This window comes from Capricornis sumatraensis, chromosome 16, assembly GCF_032405125.1.
Source record: "Capricornis sumatraensis isolate serow.1 chromosome 16, serow.2, whole genome shotgun sequence".
Lineage (NCBI taxonomy): Eukaryota > Metazoa > Chordata > Mammalia > Artiodactyla > Bovidae > Capricornis > Capricornis sumatraensis.
This window is the reverse complement of record NC_091084.1, coordinates 31,640,618-31,660,424: the sequence shown is the minus strand read 5'-3', so window position 1 is coordinate 31,660,424 and position 19,807 is coordinate 31,640,618. Positions and strand designations below refer to the sequence as shown.

The following is a 19,807-nucleotide window of genomic DNA, read 5'->3' as shown; positions in this document are numbered from 1 at the left end:
ATAGCTGTAATTGAACGAGCCTTATTATGAATAACAGAAGACACCTTTATCACTCTTATTACTTAGGAAATCCCAAGGATTTTAGAAGCTCTCTGCCAGGAAAGGATAGGAAAACCTAATATATATTTCTTGTTATAAACCACAAAATCACACTGTTCATCTCAAGCAGATCTTCATCTCTGGGGCACAGCTCCCAAAGACCCCACATGACCTCCAGAATCAAATGGGAAGCTCCCTCACGGGCCCACCTGAGGGCTCTGGCCACACCCTCTTCCAGGAGGTGGAGCCATGGGAAGGGAGAGAGACCTTGAACAATCCTGTGACTGGCGGTATCAGGAGTCCTAAAGCTGCAGCTTCTGGTTTAAAGAGAGCATCTCAGCTCCCACCACCTCAGGCTGGAGGGTGAAGACAGGGAAGCTTGGGCAGATCATTGCCAAGCATGGGGTGCTACAGCAGATCTGAGGCCAGAACCCCATCCTAAGCAAAGAAAGAAGGGAAGAAGTCATTCAGGGAACAGAAGAGTTCCTTTTCCCTGTCCCCACCTGCACTGGAATGCCCAGGAATAGGGCTGCTTCTCTGGGGTCTTTCTGTTCCCACCTACCCTGGCCTAAAGTCCCAACCAGGGTCCCCCAAACTGCTTCACCTTGTAGCCTCCCGCTCTGCCCTCCTCTCTGACCATGCCCTCTCCTCTTCTGGCTGCTCACAGTTCATCCATCTCCTCCTCCTCACCTCTCTGGACCCTGGGGGAATCCAGGCTTCCAAGCCCTGCTGAGATCTGGCCGCCAACTTCAGGCATAGGGGTGGCTTCGCCTCAGCCAGCTGCTGAAGTCTTTCCTGGTCATTCTCTCCACCCATGGGATACCCATTCACCTCCAGAATCATGTCTCCTGTTTGCAGCCCTGCCTGGGCAGCGGAGCCTCCTAGGGTCACCTGGTGGAATAGGTGGGGTCTAGAGGAGCCTGGCACACCACAGAAAAGTTTGCTGGGTATTCTGGGGCTCTGGGAGGGAAGCAGAAGAAGGCTCATCAAGAGGCAAAGGATTGAAAACATCCAAGGTGCCCGGGGCATCCGTCACCTGGGAGATGAAGAGACCAGGCCTGCTGGCCACACGGCTGAGTCGGAAGCCATAGCCACCACCAGGCCCAGGGTACAGGAAGCACTGGCGGAAGTTGCATGGGACCGGAGCCACTGTTGTGTCGACAAGTGGGCTGTTGGTCTCAACCACAGCGGCTGAGCCACTACCCCGGGGAGAGTCAGGAGCCTCCGTGCTCTCCAAGAAGAGGAGAGGAGACAAGCGAACCTGGAAAAGAGGAACAGGACAAGTCCGTGCTCCTCCCTAACCTGAGCCCTGCTCCATTCCGGCCCCGTCTCTAGCCCCGGCCCCTCAGCTCGCACCATACTGAAGAAGCGGTCAGCCTTGGGGTCGACGACAATGAGGGAGACTCGGGAGCCCTGCGCCCGGATCTTGGACACTGTCTCCTCGTGGCCCAGCCCCTCCACGCTCTCCCCAGCCACAGCCACCAGCCGGTCCCCAGCCTGCATCCCGGCCTTCTCCGCTGGCAGTCCTGGGTCCACCTCCCAAAGGAACTGACCTGGGATGCAGACATCCTCATGGCTCCTTCCCCGCCTTGTCCCCCAGTGCCAGCCCAGGCCACTGTGTGCACACTGGGGGACTGACCCCGGGGTACACAGGAGGAGGAGGAGGCCCTGGGCTGGGGTTCAGCCAGGGCCACCACTTGTGTGCACTGAGCGGTGGATGCAGACACTGGTGTGCCCACCCCAATGCCCGCCCTCCCACCCCTATCCCCAGGGCTCCCACTCACCGAGGCGACCATCAAGGCCCTTCTCCTCCCGGAGCACGAACCCGAAGCCCTGGGGCCCTTTCTCGAGATGCAGACAGCGGGGCTTGGTGGGCAGTGCCCACCCCTCTGCCAGAGGAGCAGCCAGGGGCATTCCCAGCTGGCGACACTGTTCCTCCACCTCTGGCCCTGCCACCAGCAGGGTCACCTGCTTGCCACTCTGCCAAAGCTGTGGGGACCCACCAGGGCATCAGCATCAACCAACTGCGGAGGGAGGGCAGAAGCAGGCACCCCCTCCCAGCCCTTCTTCCCAGGCCCTAGAATGAAGCCCTCGGGAGGGGAGGCGGGTGGCGAGCACAGAGTGGAAAGGGAAGGATGGTGATGGAGGTACAAGATCAGACTGGGAGACTGAGAGCCTGCTTCCCGAGACAGGGACAAGCCCAGAGGGGTGAGGACAAGAGGAAGCAGCCATACCTTCCTGCTGAGTTGGTTATGTGTGAGCTTTTCCACACTAACCCCATTCACTTCTAGCAGCCGGGCCCCAGGGGGCACTCCTGCCCGCTCAGCTGCTCCTCCAGTGCTCAGCACTAACCAGAAAGGACCCCGATGTCCTGGAAGCCCAAAGAGTGACTTTCTGCCTGCTGTCCACCCACAACAGGGCTCAGAGCCCCCCTGCTGACCCCTCCCACGCTCTAAGCTCACCTTGGGTGACACTGAAGCCAAAGCCGCCCTCGTCTTTCACTACGTGGCACAGCCGAGGCCGGACCCCCTGGCCGAGAGGGGGACAAAGATGGGTGTTGTTGTTCCCCCGCTGAGCTCGGGCCACCTCGTGCACGTGCTGCGCCAAAACTGTCAGCAACACCCGAGGCCCACTGGCCCGGATCCGGCGAATCACCTGAACAGCAGGCACGCGGGGTGGGCTTGGGCTGGCCCCTCTTATGATGGTCCCCTCCCTAGAAGCTACACTCTTCACCATGGGAACCAGCTCTCTGGAGGCCTTCACCCAGCCATTCTGACCTGGGGCATCCCTAAATTCTGGGAGATGGGGGAGGTGACCCCCCACCCTCCCACCTCCCATGTGGGAGATACGTCACCCCCACATACCCAGGGAGGTGACCAAGAGGCTTCTGTCTCCCCCAGGTGCTACAGAATGTTCCCTCGTACTACCGGGATTCCAGCCCAACCTCACCATCAAATAATCTTCATGTTCCACGACGTGGTTGTTCACCCCCAGGATCCAGTCTCCTTCTCGAAGACCCTGGCGCTGGGCGGAAGAGCCTGGCTCCACCCTGCACACCACATGCCCAGCCCTGCCCGGTTGCTGCTGCAGGTGGAAGCCAAAAGTCCTGCCCTCCTCTTTATTCAGCAGATAGAAGCGAGGCCGTTCCAGGCTCCAGAGATCTGGATGGGGAGGTGGGCAGCAGAAAATGCGGAGGAAAGGGGACATGACCCAAGTCACCTTGTGCCTGGTAGCCCCTGCCTATGTGATTGAACAGCAAACAGGCTTCTGCCCAGTTAGGTGTTGGGTAGTGGGGCTGAACACAGCCCAGGCAGAGTGGCTAGGACAGAAGGAAAAAGCCCAGCCCCCTTTCTCCTCCAGGTAGTCACTCCCCACCAAGGCTGTCATCAGAGGGAGACAGTGAGTGGTTTCCTAGGAGACAGGATGCTTTGTGGTGCCCTGGTGGCTCTGGGGAAAGGAAGTGGTTGCCCCAAGGGGTTGGGGGAGGTTACCAGAAGGGTAGTAGTCTTCAGCCAGGGAGAGGACAGGATTATCAATGCCCAGCTTTGGGTTAAACTCAAACTTCCTGCAAGGAGGCAAGTCACGCAGATAGGAGAAAGCTGACATCCAGACTTGGGTCCCAGGCTCGCCTTGAGGTGCCAAAGGCAGCTGATGAGCCTCCCCAACTTCAGTTCCCTCCTCTCCTTGCCCCAGTCTTTCACAGCACGGCACTTACAGGGCCAAGGAGGCTGTGTCCTGAAGATCTGCCAGGCAAAGAAGGGGTGAGGGGACGAGAGGCAGTCTCCCCACCGAGACTCCACTTCCATGGTCGTTAACTGAAAGGACTTAGGGGAACCCCCAAATTCAGGACTCGCCCTGTGTTCTGCTCCCAAAGGGTCTTCCCTTCCCCTTCCTTCCACTCCCTGGCCCAGACCTGATATACACAGAAATCTGAGCATATCAGATTTCAGGGCGTGGACCAGGAAGGCAGACTCATCCACCCACTCACCTCTCACCTCCTAACTTCCAGTCTGTTTTCAGGGCTCCAAGCCCCAATACCAAGTGTGTCCTAGTCCCAAACCCTTCCAATCCACCCCCTGCCCTGAAGTCCCCTCCGGAGGGTTTCTCCCGGCCTCCTACCTGCAGCTGCCTCCGTGGTTGGATCTGCGACCCAGCGCCCAGTGTAAGGACAAGGTCCATCGAAACCAGCTGATCCTCCCATCTACCCCCGCCCCCACGTCCCGCCTCCTTCAAGACACTGCCTTAGAAGCAGCTGGGTAATGGTTAAGGGGAGGAGAGTCCTGTCTTCTGGGGAAGTGTGTATGTCCTTCCCGCCCCATTCCTGAGCCCCGACTTTCTCAGGAGGCTCTGCTGCTGTCCCAGGTCCCCCTCTGCGCAGAGAAAGGTCACTATAATTGCTGGTCACTGTAATTCCAAGCCTGGGATAAGTGTATGACATGGGTGACAGAAGCCCTATGGCCCAATAAGGCCACCCATCCACCCCCAACATCTAGTTCATGTACCACCCCCTCCCCAGCCCTCGATGCCTCTGAACTCAGTGCCCAAGAAACAGCTGCAATAGAAAGTGGCCAGTGGTTTAACCAGAATGACCAAGAACAGCACCCTTTCTTGAAAGCAACAGGCAAAATAGAGGCTACAGTAGTTGGAAGACACAGCTCTTTAATAGAAGCAAGTCAGTGCCCGCGTCCCTAGGGGCCACCGAGCTTGGGTACCATTGGTGAAAGGGGGATGACGGTGAGGAGACAGCACCAGTGAGAGAGGAAAGTGGCTGCTGGCAACCTGGGTGTCCCCAGAAAACATAAAGGCAGGACGCGGAAACCCTCCAACACATCTGGACAGCAAGTCCAACATGAGAAGAGTGCCCTCTGGTGGCACGATCAGAGAGGCGCTTGGTGGTGCTGCTACAGGACAGGTGTATTCCCCGAATAGCTCAGCGGTAAAGAATCTGCCTGCAATGCAGGAGACACAGGAGACATGGGTCCAATCCCTGGGTTGGGAAGATCCCCTGGAGGAGGGCATGGCAACCTACTCCAGTATTCTTGCCTGGAGAATCCCATGGACAGAGGAGCCTGGTGGGCTACAGCCCAAAGGGTCGCAAGGACTCAGACACAACTGAAGCGACTTAGCATGCAGGTACACACGCTAAGGGACAATGTGGCCACCAAATGCCACCTTTCAGCCCTTCTAGCCGAAGGGAGGTGAGGCACGTTCCCCGATCCTGGAAACTCCAGATTTGGAACACTGGTTGGACATGCCCTAGGAGAGCAACTGGCACACCTGTGTGCACATTCCATCCATCCCTGGCAGGGATCTTTCTAGAAGTAGTAGTGGAAGCTGGGAGTCACAGACAGAGAGGACTTGGGGCCAGGGGACACACACTGCTGCCACGGTCTCAGCTTCCAGGGCCGCCCAGCTGCTCCAGGAGGGCCCTGACCTCGCCCTCCACCCGCAGCAGCTGGGCCTTACGCCAGGGATTAAGGGTGGCTCCCCGGTTGTCTTCCAGATCCCTCAGCAGCAGCTCCAGGTGGCGCCGGACCCGGCTGCGATCCCAGCTGTTGAGGTTCCGCTGGACTTCACCCAGGATCACCGACCAGTACTCGGACACTGCTGTCCCCTCCGTCAGCGACACCACGACCCGGGCACCTCCCTCTGCAGCGCTCCCCAAGTCCCGCAGGGCCTGGCGGCACTCTGAGCTCAGCTCGTTGAAGTAGAGACTAGCGGGAGAGAGCAGAGTAGATGCCACTCAGTGGGGCTCCGAGAAGGAAGGCGGAGGGCGGGTGGACAGAAAGCGAAGGGTCTCATAACTCATCCCCTAGCTGTGGAATGCAATGGGGAAAGTGTCTGCAATATGCCAGAGACAGAGGGCAGTGGCCACTGGGAGGCAGGAATGGCACTAGAATTCAGTGGGACCACAGTCGATAGGAACCAGGCCACCAGGACCCTAAGAGAAACAGTGATGGAGAATCAGGGAAGGGGAAGGGCCCATCACGGATGGGGGGTGGGGAGATGGGACAGGGTAGGGGAGGGGCAGGAAAACTCACTGCAGCAGCTCCAAGGAAGGGTGCTTCCAGGCAGCCTTGGCTAAGGCCAGGGCCGCCGTGTCACCAGCGCCGTTGTAGGCCACGTTCAGCTCCTGGAGCTGTTGGTTTCGGTCCAGCTGGGCCGCCAGCAGCTCCAGGCCCTCATCCCCAAGGCCCGTGTGCAGTAGAGAGAGGTGTTTCAGGGAGGTATTTCCTGCCAGCCCCTCCAGCAGCAGGGCCACACCCGCCGCCATCAGTGGGTTGTTGGACAGCCTAGGGCCACAAGCAGTCTAAGGTTATGAGAGCTCCTAGCAGATGCCCTGTGCTGAGCACCGGGATTTGGGCCTAAAGGGTGCATCGCCTGGGGCAGAGACCAGCCTGGATGCAGAGAAATGCAGGCCAGGAAATGAGAAATAGGGGTAAGCTCACTGCAGAGGGGGAAGGGTGAAATGGAAGCTGGCTTCTCCCTCCCTTCCTCCTGCCTTCCATTCTCCTTGTGACACCCCCCTTCCCTTTCCCCTCTCCCCCTCCCCTTCTTCCTCCTTTTTTCACTCCCTTCCAATCCCTGCTTTGCCCTCTGTTCCCAACTGCCCCTCCTTCTTCCCACCCCATTCATCTCCCCTTACTCCAACCTGAAATCAGGAACCCAGGCATCTCGGTTGCTAGTCAACCAGCCAACACTTTGGGAGCATCTACTGAGTGCCCAGCATCAGGGTCAAACTCGTGAGGCAAAAGGGAAAATCCTGGGAGGGAATCAGTGGTGCTGTTACCAGGCAACTGGACTGGGTATTATTCCACTGGCCCCTCCCCAGGCTGATTTTAGCCACGTGAGAGGTGGCTACGACCCGTGGTACTTTCCCCCTGCCTGCCTGCTTGTACTAGACAGGGAGGATTGGGGAGAGGAGGGAGGGGGGAGTAAGGAGGGTGGGTCAGGGTCTACTCCTGCCTTGTTTATTACACCAGGCATGTTGGGAAGTGGAGAGCCCACCCTTGACCATAGCTGGCCAGCAGGATGGAGCCCCCTGCACAGGCACTCACCGCAGGGTGGTCACTTGGCACTGGTCATGTAGCAGCAGGTCGCGGAGGTCCCTGCAGGCCTCAGGGCCCAGGCTGTTGAGTTGCAACCTAGAGCAGAAGGTGGCCAGAGGGGAGGTAAGAAACCAAGGAAGGAGTTCAGCCTGGAACCTGCCCACCCACCAGGACCCTCCCTCATCATGCACCTCCTGTAGCCCACAGCTGCGTCCCCTTCCGTGGCTCTTGTCACCTCCACCCGCACCAGACTCACCCCACCCCCTGGTCCTTCCTTGCTCCCTTTGGTCTCCGGAGAACCTTTTCCTCTGCCTGTGCAGGAGGGCAGGGCCTCACCCCAGCTTCCGGGCACGCAGGAAGACAGGTGTGAGCGTGCGCAACCCAGCAGGATCCAGCTGGCAGGAGGCCAAGTTCACCTCATCCAGGGCATGCCTTCCACTGCCCAGGACAGCTGCCACCACCGTGCACTTGAGGGGTGTCATGCGCACGCCTGCCAGGTTGAGCTGGCGCAGAGAGCCAAGCACCTCGGCAGAGAAGCGCTGATTCTGGAACTCATAGTGGAAGAAGAGGTGGTCCAGGAGCTCCGAGGGGGGCAGCACCTGCCGGCCCAGCTTGCCCAGCTTCTTCTTGATGGCCTGGGCGTTCTCCAGGGCATCCAGGGTCTTGATGGGGCACCCAAGCTGAGCCAGCACTGCCCGGTTGTGGGCAGACAGAAGCCCGCCCATGAACATGGGAAAAAGCTCAAAGACTTCATCGTCTGGAGGCTCGTCTGGGTGGCGCCGCGGACCTTCGACGCCCAGGATACTAGCACCTATCTGGTCCAGGACATCGTCGTTGTAGTAGTCCTCCTCTCGGAACATCTCCAGCACCATGGCCTGGGCCACTGCCTCGCGGCTCTTACCCACCACACGCCCAAACACTCGTGGAACCACCTGGAAGGGAAGCAGTGTGGACTGGGGGGCGGGTGCAGCCTTCTGCTTGCCTTTCAGCCTTCCTGCCTAAGCCTCACGGTCTCCTCTAAACCGGAGCATGCTTTGTCAGCTCACACCACCCGCCCCTCCTGCAGCACCTTCCGTGGCTCCCTGCTGCCCATGTGAAATAGAAAACTGCAGAATTTGCCCCCAACTGGACCTTTCCAGAGTCATCTCTCAGCACTTGTCTCACTTACTCCAGACATAAGGAAATTCTTTCTTTTTCCCTAACACCCCTTCTGTTTCAAAGTTCAGGGTTGGTGGAAAAGAATTAGCATATATTATGCATTTAGCTTGAAGAAATTAGCATATACTATTCATCTAGCCTGGTCCCAGGCTGCTGCTGCTAAGTCACTTCAGTCGTGTCCGACTCTGTGCAACCCCAGAGACGGCAGCCCACCAGGGTCCCCCGTCCCTGGGATTCTCCAGGAAAGAACACTGGAGTGGGTTGCTAGGTGGTATAAATATATCACCATCTTCAACATCATCACTGTCATCACAGCAGCAATGACTGATGTCACTCCTACTACTTCAGACCCTTCACGACTTGACCTGATGAAATAAAATTCATATTTTAAGGTAAGACAAGAAAATTTTAAACATAAAATTTTTCTCTGCCCATTTGGGCCTCCTCCCTTCCTTCTGGTATGCACTGTGCATCTCCATTCTACATTTAACTAGACTTCCCCAATGGCAAAAATACCTGCCACAAAGATCAGTTTCTTTTTCTGGTGTCAGTTATGTGACTTCTTTGAAGATAACATTCCTTTTACAATCCTCTAAGGGGTCACGATGATCTACCCTTCACCTTGTATATGCAAACATCTTAGGTGAACTTTATGTAAAATGCCAATATATCATTTTCCTTGAAGCTATCGACTGATGCAAAACAAGATTTCGCAGATGACCTGGGAGGATACTGGGCCTCACCTCATGGGAGATCTTAGCTTCAATACTTACTTATGATCTTATCAGTGCTATTAGGTCTATTACTTATTCAGTTCAGCTCAGTTCAGTCACTCAGTCGTGTCCAACTCTCTGCGATCCCATGAATCGCAGCACGCCAGGCCTCCCTGTCCATCACCAACTCCCGGAGTCCACTCAAACTCATGTCCATCGAGTCAGTGATGCCATCCAGCCATCTCATCCTCTGTCGTCCACTTCTCCTCCTGCCCCCAATCCCTCCCAGCATCAGAGTCTTTTCCAATGAGTCAACTCTTTGCATGAGATGGCCAAAGTATTGGAGTTTCAGCTTTAGCATCAGTCCTTCCAATGAAAACCCAAGACTGATCTCCTTTAGGATGGACTGGTTGGATCTCCTTGCAGTCCAAGGGACTCTCAAGAGTCTTCTCCAGCATCACAGTTCAAAAGCGTCAATTCTTCAGCGCTCAGCTTTCTTCACAGTCCAACTGTCACATCCATATATGACCACTGGAAAAACCATAGCCTTGACTAGATGGAGCTTTGTTGGCAAAGTAATATCTCTGCTTTTGAATATGCTATCTAGATTGGTCATAACTTTCCTTCCAAGGAATAAGCGTCTTTTAATTTCATGGCTGCAGTCACCATCTGCAGTGATTTTGGAGCCCCCAAAAATAAAGTCTGACACTGTTCCCACTGTTTCCCCATCTATTTCCCATGAAGTGATGGGACTGGATGCCATGATCTTCGTTTTCTGAATGTTGAGCTTTAAGCCAACTTTTTCACTCTCCTCTTTCACTTTCATCAAGAGGCTCTTTAGTTCCTCTTCACTTTCTTCCATAAGGGTGGTGTCATCTGCATATCTGGGGTTATTGATATTTCTCCCGGCAATCTTGATTCCAGCTTGTGTTTCTTCCAGTCCAGCGTTTCTCATGATGTCCTCTGCATAGAAGTTAAATAAGCAGGGTGACAATATACAGCCTTGATATACTCCTTTTCCTATTTGGAACCAGTCTGTTGTTCCATGTCCAGTTCTAACTGTTGCTTCCTGACCTGCATATAGGTTTCTCAAGAGACAGGTCAGGTGGTCTGGTATTCCCATCTCTTGAAGAATTTTCCACAGTTTGTTGCGATCCACAGAGTCAAAGGCTTTGGCATAGTCAATAAAGCAGAAATAGATGTTTTTCTGGAACTCTCTTGCTTTTCCCATGATCCAGCGGATGTTGGCGATTTGATCTCTGGTTCCTCTGCCTTTTCTAAAAGCAGCTTGAACATCTGAAAGTTCATGGTTCATGTATTGCTGAAGACTGGCTTGGAGAATTTTGAGCATTACTTTACTAGAATGTGAGATGAGTGCAATTGTGTGGTAGTTTGAGCACTCTTTGGGATTGACTTTCTTGGGATTGGAATGAAAATTGACCTTTTCCAGTCCTGTGGCCACTGCTGAGTTTTCCAAATTTGCTGGCATTTGCCTATTTTATAAGACTGTTGTTCCCTGAATTACCATGTGACTGAGCTTCAGATAAAATTCATGATTAGGAAACTTGAAAGTGAAAGTCAATCACACAGTCTCATCTGACTCTTTGCAATCCCATGGACTGCAGCCTGCCCGGCTCCTCTGTCCATGGCATTCTCCAGGCAAGAGTGCTGGAGTGGGTTGCTCTTTCCTTCTCCAGGGGATCTTCCCTACCTGGCCGAGTCTCCTGCACTGCAGGCAGATTCATTACTAACTGAGCCACTAGGGAAGGCCAGGCAACTTGAAATACTGATCAAATATATAGTTCTATAAGATGAATGACTGTAAGTTGTAACTCTAGATATGGGATGAAGCAACAAGAGGGAATCATTTTCTGGATCATAACAGACTAGTAAGACAGGCAGGTCAGAGGATTTTGGCTACTGTTAACAAGGCCTAGTCCAGTAACAGCACACTGAGTGACCCATCAGTGAAATCCTTGCCTGACCTGGGAATGAGCAGTCCTAGTTCCCTGGAACAAATTGGTCACAAACTGCCTCCCAAACCTTGATCAAAATTAAGACTGAAAGGGAAGGGATTGTAAAATAGAGAATGTTGCCCACCACACAGTTCTACAAAATCAAGTCATCAGCCACTGCAGTTGCTGGCCTACAATAACCTTGAAAGGAATTCAGGGCAAAGATCAGGATGAGGCAATTTGTGCTCTGGTTAAACTGACAGCGAAAGTGAAAGAGGAGAGTGAAAATGCTGACTTAAAACTCAGCATTCAAAAAACGAAGATCATAGCATGCCGTCCCATCACTTCAGGCAAATAGAAGGGGAAACAGTGGAAGCAGTAACAGAGTTTATTTTCTTGGGCTCCAAAATTACTGCAGATGGTGACTGCAGCCATGAAATCAAAATTCGCTTGCTCCTTGGAAGAAAAGCTATGACCAACTTAGCATATTAAAAAGCAAAGACATTCCTTTGCTGACAAAGGTTCGTCTAGTCAAAGCTATGGTTTTTCCAGTAGTCATGTATGGATGTGAGAGTTGGACTATAAAGAAAGCTGAGCATGGAAGAATTGATGGTTTTGAACTGTGGTGTTAGAATAGACTCTTGAGAGTCCCTTGGACTGCAAGGAGATCCAACCAGTCCATCCTGAAGGAAATCAGTCCTGAATATTCATTGGAAGGACTGATGCTGAAGCTGAAGCTCCAGTACTTTGAAGGTAACATTGAAGGCAGGAGGAGAAGGGGACGACAGAGGATCAGATGGTCGGATGGCATCACCTACTCGATGGACATGAGTTTGAGCAAGCTCCAGGAGTTGGTGATGGACAGGGAAGCCTAGTGTACTGCAGTCCATGGGGTCGCAGAGTCAGACACTACTGGGCGACTGAACTGGACTGAAACTGACAGAACTGGTCGTTAGATATTTTCAGGAATTTTTATGAACCTGGATTCTTGCATCTTTCCATACTTAGGAAAGCACTAAAACCATTAACTAAGATGTCTGTTCCTCATGACTAGATGGGGCTTCCTAGTGGCTCAGTGGTAAAGAACCCATCTGCCAAGCAGGAGATGTGGGTTCAATCCCTAGGTCAGAAAGATCCCCTGGAGAAGCAAATGGCAACCCCCTCCACTATTCTTGTCTGGAGAATACCATGGACAGAAAAGCCTGGTGGGCTACAGTCCATGAGGTCACAACATGACTGAGGCAACTAAACACACATAGACACACACACACACTCCCTTCAACAAAACAGTATATGTACTGGTCTCCCTCTTTACCGCTGAAATAGTTCTTAGAACTCTCTGAGAGACTGTCTCCCAGGTTATAATCCTCAGATTGGCTTGAATTAAAATTTCCATTTCTTTCTTAGATATGTTACGGAACCATTGACCGAAGCGGCCCTCCTTGACCAGAGCGATGATGACCACTTGCATGAGTTATCTCACAGTAGGAGGTCCCAAAGAGGAACATGGTGCTGCTGCCAAAAACTAACCTGGAAAATCTGGGAGGGGCCAAAAGGAGGAAGGAGATGCCAGCCCCATAATACTGTCCTACTAACCTCCCAGAATTCTGCACACTGGAATCCATCTTGGCTTAGAGATGCACGCCACTTGGAAGGACCCTGAGTCAGACTAAATATGGGCCAAGATGATTGACCAAAGACAACCCAGAAATTAATCTCATCACCATAACACCTGTGACTGTGAGTCACAGTGCAGAGCAGTTCTGCTTCTCTCCACCCCCTTTCCCACTGCTCTCTGCCTGGACCTCCCTTCCCAATAAAGCCTCTTGCTTTGTCAGTATGTGTCTCCCCAGACAATTCATTTCCAAGAGTTAGACAAGTGCCCACTCTCAGGCCCTGGAAAGGGTCCTCCCTCCTGCAACAGATGGACGATTGATTAATTTTTCATTGACAGGCCCCTGCCAACCACAGCGCCTTCATCACAGCCTCTCACTCGCTCTGCTCTTGTCCTCTCTGCTTCTCTCTCTCTCTCTTCTGTCTTTTTGACAGTGCTAAGATTTTTCCTCCCTCAAAGCTACATCCTCTTCCTGGAGTGTTTTCCCCCCAGTGCTTCTCCTGGTTAATCCTCCAGGGATCAGATTAAATGCCCTTCCTACAGAACTGCTTTCCTTATCCCCTTAAATCAGGTCCCCACCTTACACACTTCCACAGCACCTGGAACTTGGCTTTCCAGGCACTTCCCAAGATTTTTAATCATATGGCTATGCTGACATGTTTGTGTTGAGACTGCATGATCAAAAAAGACAAAAACCTGGGGTTCTGTTAGGTTTCTTCCTCGGAATCTAACACGTTGTCTAGCACACAGCAGGCACTCAAATATCTGTCGAAAAAAAATGAATGTTTGGGAGGTTGGTGACATCACCTCCCATGTTTGCAATGGTTCTGAGAAGGACGGACCTCCAGCCAGAGCCACGAGGTTGTTCTGTGGCACCTCTTCTACTGATGTGCTGCAGTCCATGGGGTCGCAGAGAGTCAGGCACGACTGAACAACTGAACAATAACCTCTAATGCCTGCCTTTTGTTTTTTTTCACCTGTTACAGGCAAGGTTCTCACCATGGAGGTAGGGTGTCCCTCCCCCAACCATCATCTGGACACAAGATACGAAAACAGTCACTCTGGGAAGCTGAATCAATAGGCTCATATAGGCACAGATGGGACCCAACCTCTGCTAGGCAACCCTCCCTCCAAGAGGGGCTGGGGGTGTGGTGCCCCCTCAAGTAATTGAGCGGCTTTCTGAATCCCGTCAGGAGACCACAACCTCACTGCGATCCAGATGAAGCAAGTACAGCCTCAAAGGGGTAGAGCAGCCTCAGCAATGGCCATTACCTTCCTGCCTGGGTTGATGCCTGTTTATGTTTAACAGCAAAAAAAATTTTTAAGCTTTTTATTTATTTTTATTATGCTGCATTGGGTCTTACTCTCGGCATGTAAAACCTTAGTTGCATCATGTAGGATCTAGTTCCCTGACTAAGGATCAAACCTGGACCCCCTGAATTGGGAGGGTGGAGTCTTAGCCGCTGGACCACCAGGGAAGTCCCTAACAAACAATTAAATAGCACTTACTATGTGCCAGGATCTGCAGATGAAGACATTTAATCCTCATATTGGGCCAATGATACAGATACTTTATTTTTCCAGTTTGGAGTAGGAAATGGCAACCCACTCCCTTATTCTTGACTGAAAAATTCTATGGACAGGGGAGCCTGAGCAGGCTACAGTCCATGGGGTTGTTTTTTAAGAGTTGGATATGACCGAGTGAATGGACACACACATTATTCCCATTTAACAGATAAGGACCTTGAGACTCAGGGAGATTAAGTAACTTGTACAAAGTCACACAGCTAGTTAAGTGGCAGAGCCTGGATTTGAACCCAGGTAGCTGTGTTATAGAATCCCTATTCTTAGCCCTGACGTTCTGCTGCCTATAAAACGGAAAACTTGTTAAAATTGTGTCCACTTACCAAGGCCCTGCTTCTTCAAGATAGGTAACTGAAGCATTTCTACAGAGGACCGGGGTTACCAGCAAAGCACCACAGCTTCACAGAAATATCCATAGTACATCAGTAAAGTTTAGCAGAAAAAGCACAGGATTCGGAACTATAAAACCTGCACTCAGATCCCAGTTATTCTACTTACTGAGTGACCTTGGTCAAGTTACTTAGCCTCTGCGAGCCCCAGTTTCTTCGTCTATAAAAAGGATTATAATAGTGTTTCATTTACAAGGCATCCGGCAGACATCAGCTGAGAGTGGATATTTCTTCCCATCAAAAAACTTAGTGCGTCTGCACTGCTCACAGCACAGTCCTCAGGCCTGTTATTTGGTTTCTGGAGCGGACCTGCACCCTGGACGGATTGTCCTAAATCAATTACCAATGCCATTTATCCTCCTGATATAAATGAATAAAACGCCATCTGCTTTATAAACCTGTCTCTGGTGATTAAGTTAGGATGAGACGTCACTCCCAGAGTCTAATCACCTCTGAGGAATAGATACAGTTGGGTTTCCGGACCTGCAAAGCACAGGATAAACCCTGGACTGTAGTGACCCCTGCTGCCCAGCAACGAAGACTAGAGTTATGGGATTGTTATTAATAAAGTCCCTGCACCCTCAGATCCCCCTCCAAGCGTTCCCCAGCCTATGGCTTCTCTCTCCCTCTTCCTTATTTCCCAATCCCATTAAAACCCAGACTGCCCAGATCTGAAACAGAGCCAAGAAGGAGATTCACAATTATGCAGGGAAAACAGGTTCCTTCTGGGAGAGGAGCAGGGGGTGAACAGGGAGGATGGGGACTGGCAGCCGGGGGTCCTGGGGCTGTTACCTTGAGCAGGTTGAAGAGCAGCGGCAGGGCCCGCAAGGGCAGCAGCTTGGCCATGATGCCCAGGACCAGGCTGACATCCTCCCCGACACGGCCCACGAGCTCGGCCACTTCCTTGCCCACCCGCTGTAGAGTCGTTTTCCGCAAACCCAGCACAATGTAGAGGGCAGCCAGGTATTCCTGCATGGCGGGCACGGTGAACACGAAGGTACCCGCATGTCCTGGCTCCACACACGGGGCCAGAAAAAAACGCAGGGCGTCTCGGCGGAAAACGCGCAGCAGCTGAAACTCCTCTTCTGTTTGGACGCCGGCTTCCAGGCAGCCGCGCACGTCCTCTTCAGAGAAGTAGGTCTTGCGGGAGGACACACCCTCATAGGCCAGCTTGCCCATAGTTCGGGCCGCATAGGCCATCAGGGACAACTTGGAGGGGTCAGTGCTGTCCAGCATCTCCCCACTGAAGTTAAGACGCAGGAAGCTGGTGTAGATGCTCGTGAGGGTCTGGCCGGCCGGCGTGGGAGCATGCAGGAAGTGCAGGGTGGCACAGACGAGCCAGCAGTAGGAGGGCAGGAAGCAGGCAGCGGCGATCTGGTGGTGCCCTTCCAGGTTCCGGGTCAGCATCTGCACCAGGTGGTCGCGCTGAGCCGGCGTGACCGACACGCCCCCGGCTCCGGGCCCGCAGTCTGGCTGGTTGAGGCGGAGCTGGAAGTAGAGCTTCTGGAGGTTGGTATCGGAGAAGCCACAGATCTCGCCATAGCGGCCCACGTACTTGCTAGGGATGCGGCCGATGGCAGAGGGCCGGGTGGTCACCAGAATGCTGGCCTGGGAAGGGCATGGTGGAGGGTTAAGAAAGACCGTGGTGTCCTCACTGCCTCACTTGCCAGGGAGGAGAGTCCAAGGGTGAAGATGATGATGACCTCAGTAATAATAACTCAGATTTACTGTGGACCCACTATGATCCAGGGCACCGTGCTAAGCACTTCATATGCAGCATCTCATTTGATCAACACAACTCAGGAAGAGACGGAAGTGGAAGCCTGGAGAAGCTACTGACCAGCTCAGTCCCACAGCTCAGAAGCGGAGGGGAAGGATTTGAACTAACCCAAAGCCTACGCTCCTATGTATTAAATATGTGGACCCCGAACACAAAAATCCTTAGGAGGCAAGTTAGGGACACCAAATCGGGGCAGGGCACACTCACCTCAGGCAACATGTATTTGCGCAGCAGGTTGGTGATGATGGCAGCTGGTGCCTCTGGCTTCTCAGGGTCACTGCAAAGCCCTGTGCTGGCTAATGAGAAATTGAGGTTGAGATGCTCCAAGCCGTGGAGCACAAACAGCAGGCGGGAGCCGGCAGCAGCCATCAGAGGCAGAACCTCCTTCAGGGCAGTGTAGCGCTGGGCTACAAGTTGGCACAAGGAGGCAGGAGCAGGGCCCAGGGATGACAGGTCCTCACAGGAGAAGGGGATGAGCAGCTCGAAGGCTGGCAGCCGTCCATAACACCAGTCCAAGACCATCTTGCGCACCAGCGTGCTCTTGCCTGTGCCCACGGTCCCGTAAAGCACCACCGTCTGCACCCGGCGCCCACAGGCATCTGGGTCAAAGAGCTGAGACAGGGCTACTGGGGGGAGCCCAGCTGAGGGTGGCTGATGCTCCAGGGCCAGTTCAGCCAGTGGGCGCAGCAGCTCATCAGGGGTGCTCTCACGGATCACAGGGTCTACATGGACTGTGTCTAGTGCAAAGGTCGGGCCAAACTGGCGCTCTTCCCTGGGCAGCCGACTGAACCACTCGGCCAGATTGTGGCGGTGCCGCTGGAGAGCTTCTGAATGGGAAGGCAAGAGGAGAGAGAGGTGTCAGGGAGAGGGGCATGGAAACGCAAGAGCTTAGGGAGATGGTAGGGTCAAGCTGCCGAGTCAAGAGATGCTGGAGTCCAAAATGGTGCTGGACATACAAGACTCGCTCAGAATGTCCAGGAAGTTCAGACCCCTGTGACAGGAAGTGGGGAGCCATGGGATGAGTGACGGTGAGTCTGGGCGGACTGGTTGCACGATTATCTGTGCATGATCACCCTGACAGCTAGAGGCAGTGTGTCCCTCCCAGTGCTTTGTACACCGTGAGTGTGCACTGCACGAGTGTCGCAGGAAAGGGTACACAGACAGATGGATAATAAGGCCAGGGAGAGTGGGTCCACAGATGGCCGATGGTAACGGGTACTCTATACCACCTTCCTGCTTGCTTCTCTGCCCACCCTCCCCGGCCCCATCACACCCCCTGGGATCCCAGCAGACCCTCTCCTCAGGCTGACTGAGGAGCCAGTCCCTTTACCAGATGCAGCAATGCCCCGGAACAACTGTCCGTGCCTCCCGCATGAAGGACCATTGCCCACTGAGCTTCCGTTGTGGCGTATAAAGGCCCTGTGAGCAAAGAGAGGGAGTGAGCTGGGGCTTGGCTGTTGGGCTCAGGCTCCACAGAGGCTCAGAGTCCAGTCCTGCCTCAGCTGATAGACTTCTGGCTTCCTGAGATCCAGCCCTGACCATGGACATCCAAGTCCAGAGCCTTGTCTGACTCTCTCACACCCTTCCCAGGGCCTGAGGTCTCGCCCCTAACCCTCCAGCTCCCCACTGCTCCCTGCCTGCCTGGAACTCAGGCTGGCTTCTGCCGGACTCCACCCACCTTCCACCAGTTCCTCCTCTGGCTGACCACTGTGACTTGCACCATGGATGATATAAGCCAACTTCCTCTTTAGGTCTAGTAGCTGACTCTCCACGCTCTCTACCCACCGAAGACCAACCTCTCCCCAGGGCATCAAGCTCTCTGCAAGTCCTGACCCTTCCCAGGCTACTCTTCTGTGTCCAGATGTGTCCTAAAGTATGACACCAAGGCCTCACCTTGGGGACCCAAGAGGGCGTTCCCCTTTAAGAGGCCAACTCCAGTGAATCAGGAAGGGGATACGTTCGTCTACAGAGAGAAAGAAGAAGGAAGAAATAGCATCAAGAACTCACCCACATTAGCTCAACAATATATAGACCCCCACATCTACGTCAACCCCCGTCATCATTTGCTCTCACAGCATCACGAACTGCCCCTTTGCAGCAGTTATTATATTTCATTATGTAATTATTTCATTAACATTCATTCACACACCCATTCTTCCATGACAGCGGGGATTACATCTGTTTTGTTCATAATTATCTACTTAGAACTAAGCACAGGGTCTGTCTGGCACACATCAGGCACTCAATAAATATCTATTTAACACAAAATGAAGTCAGACAAGTGTTCCTGGGCTTATATAGCTACAGGGACCCTCAAAGATCTTCCAGTTCAACTCCCTTAGTTTAGGATGGGAGAAAGGAAGCTGGGGAGGCGCAGTGACTTGTTCAAGGTCAACAGCTAGTGAATCACAGAGCTGGAACTAGCACGCCTGGTATCTGGATCCCTGTTCTCCTGGGGGTGCCGTCTGGACTCTGAAGATGAAGGGAGAGTTGGAAAGAGAAACCCCTGCTTCCTGCTCACCTGCTGGCTGGAGTACTCTTCCTAGACCAGGGCTCCAAGAGGCCCTGGGCAAATGGCAGCCCCACCTCATGGCAGGAGAAAAGGTCAGAGCCTGCGGGACTGAGCACACCGCCTTCTAGCCTGTTCCCCTGCAGGAAAAATGGTATGAATGGACCTCACACACCCCAACTTTCCCACCCCACCTCCCCGAGCAGGCCAAAGGGTGGCCTTCCTCCTCAAGAGAACATTAGCTTTTCCTTAAGTGTCAGTGTCGCCAAACCCTGGCCTGGCCTTCAGACCTGCCTCCTCCACATCCGCCACCTGAGTGATCTCATTTTATCTCCTACTACCCACTGCCTCTGCCCTACGGCTTCATGATCGCCTTTCTCCTGAGTTCCAGCCTAATGAACTATTTAGTTGTCCTTAAAAAAAAAAAAAGTTATTTATTTTGGCTGCACTGCAAAGCATGTGGGTGGGATCTTAGTTCCTTGACTAGGGATGGAACCTGTACCCCCTGCAATGCAAGCACGGAGTCTTAACCACTGGACTACCAGGGAAGTCCCCCTTGTTGTCCTTTTCTTCTTTTGCTTGGCTTCCAGCAAACTCATAGGAGTTCTGTGTTCATGTTCAGAAGCTTTTCTGAGCCAACAATTCCCAGTAAACAATCATCCACTCTCCTCTAAAGTTTTTCTGTAGCTATCGGGTCCCTTTAGCTGGGTTTTAATAGTTTGACCGTTTTATCTTCTCTGTGACTTTTATCTAACCTGCTTTTCAGGCTGGCATAAATAATAGATAAATGAATTACGGACTTCCTACTTGGTGTCTCCATATGGACATCCTGCCTGTGCTTCAAGATGCATGCTCGCAGAACTGAACTCAGCATCCCTCGTCCCTGTTCAGTTACTTTACCGCACATCTTCCCAATCACATGATTTCTTCTTGAAATCTGACCACTTTGTCTTCAAATTCTTCCCTCCTCCTTCAACCACTGGAAACAGCCCAGCCATTCCTCCTCCCCATTCTTT

The 19,807-nt window shown here is 53.1% G+C and overlaps 2 protein-coding genes across 2 annotated transcripts; both read right to left on the bottom strand.

Annotated features, from left to right (window-relative positions):
* Nucleotides 1–437: 437 nt before the first annotated feature.
* On the bottom strand, nt 438–4,240 carry NHERF4 (NHERF family PDZ scaffold protein 4). Its single transcript, XM_068987971.1, has 11 exons — nt 4,159–4,240; nt 3,755–3,854; nt 3,531–3,604; nt 2,989–3,200; nt 2,502–2,694; nt 2,274–2,410; nt 1,824–2,028; nt 1,396–1,592; nt 1,076–1,300; nt 730–930; nt 438–477 (listed from the first exon to the last, which is right to left on the bottom strand). The coding sequence occupies exons 1-11, from the start codon at nt 4,238–4,240 to the stop codon at nt 448–450; spliced, it is 1,656 nt and encodes a 551-aa protein (XP_068844072.1). The 3' UTR covers nt 438–447.
* A 470-nt stretch (nt 4,241–4,710) lies between these two features.
* Nucleotides 4,711–18,873, bottom strand: NLRX1 (NLR family member X1). The gene is made up of 9 exons (XM_068988841.1): nt 18,804–18,873; nt 18,176–18,245; nt 17,613–17,701; nt 16,490–17,109; nt 15,295–16,110; nt 7,425–8,020; nt 7,098–7,184; nt 6,081–6,332; nt 4,711–5,753 (listed from the first exon to the last, which is right to left on the bottom strand). Exons 1-9 carry the CDS (start codon nt 18,871–18,873, stop codon nt 5,432–5,434), a joined length of 2,922 nt encoding a protein of 973 aa, XP_068844942.1. The 3' UTR covers nt 4,711–5,431.
* Nucleotides 18,874–19,807: the final 934 nt, after the last annotated feature.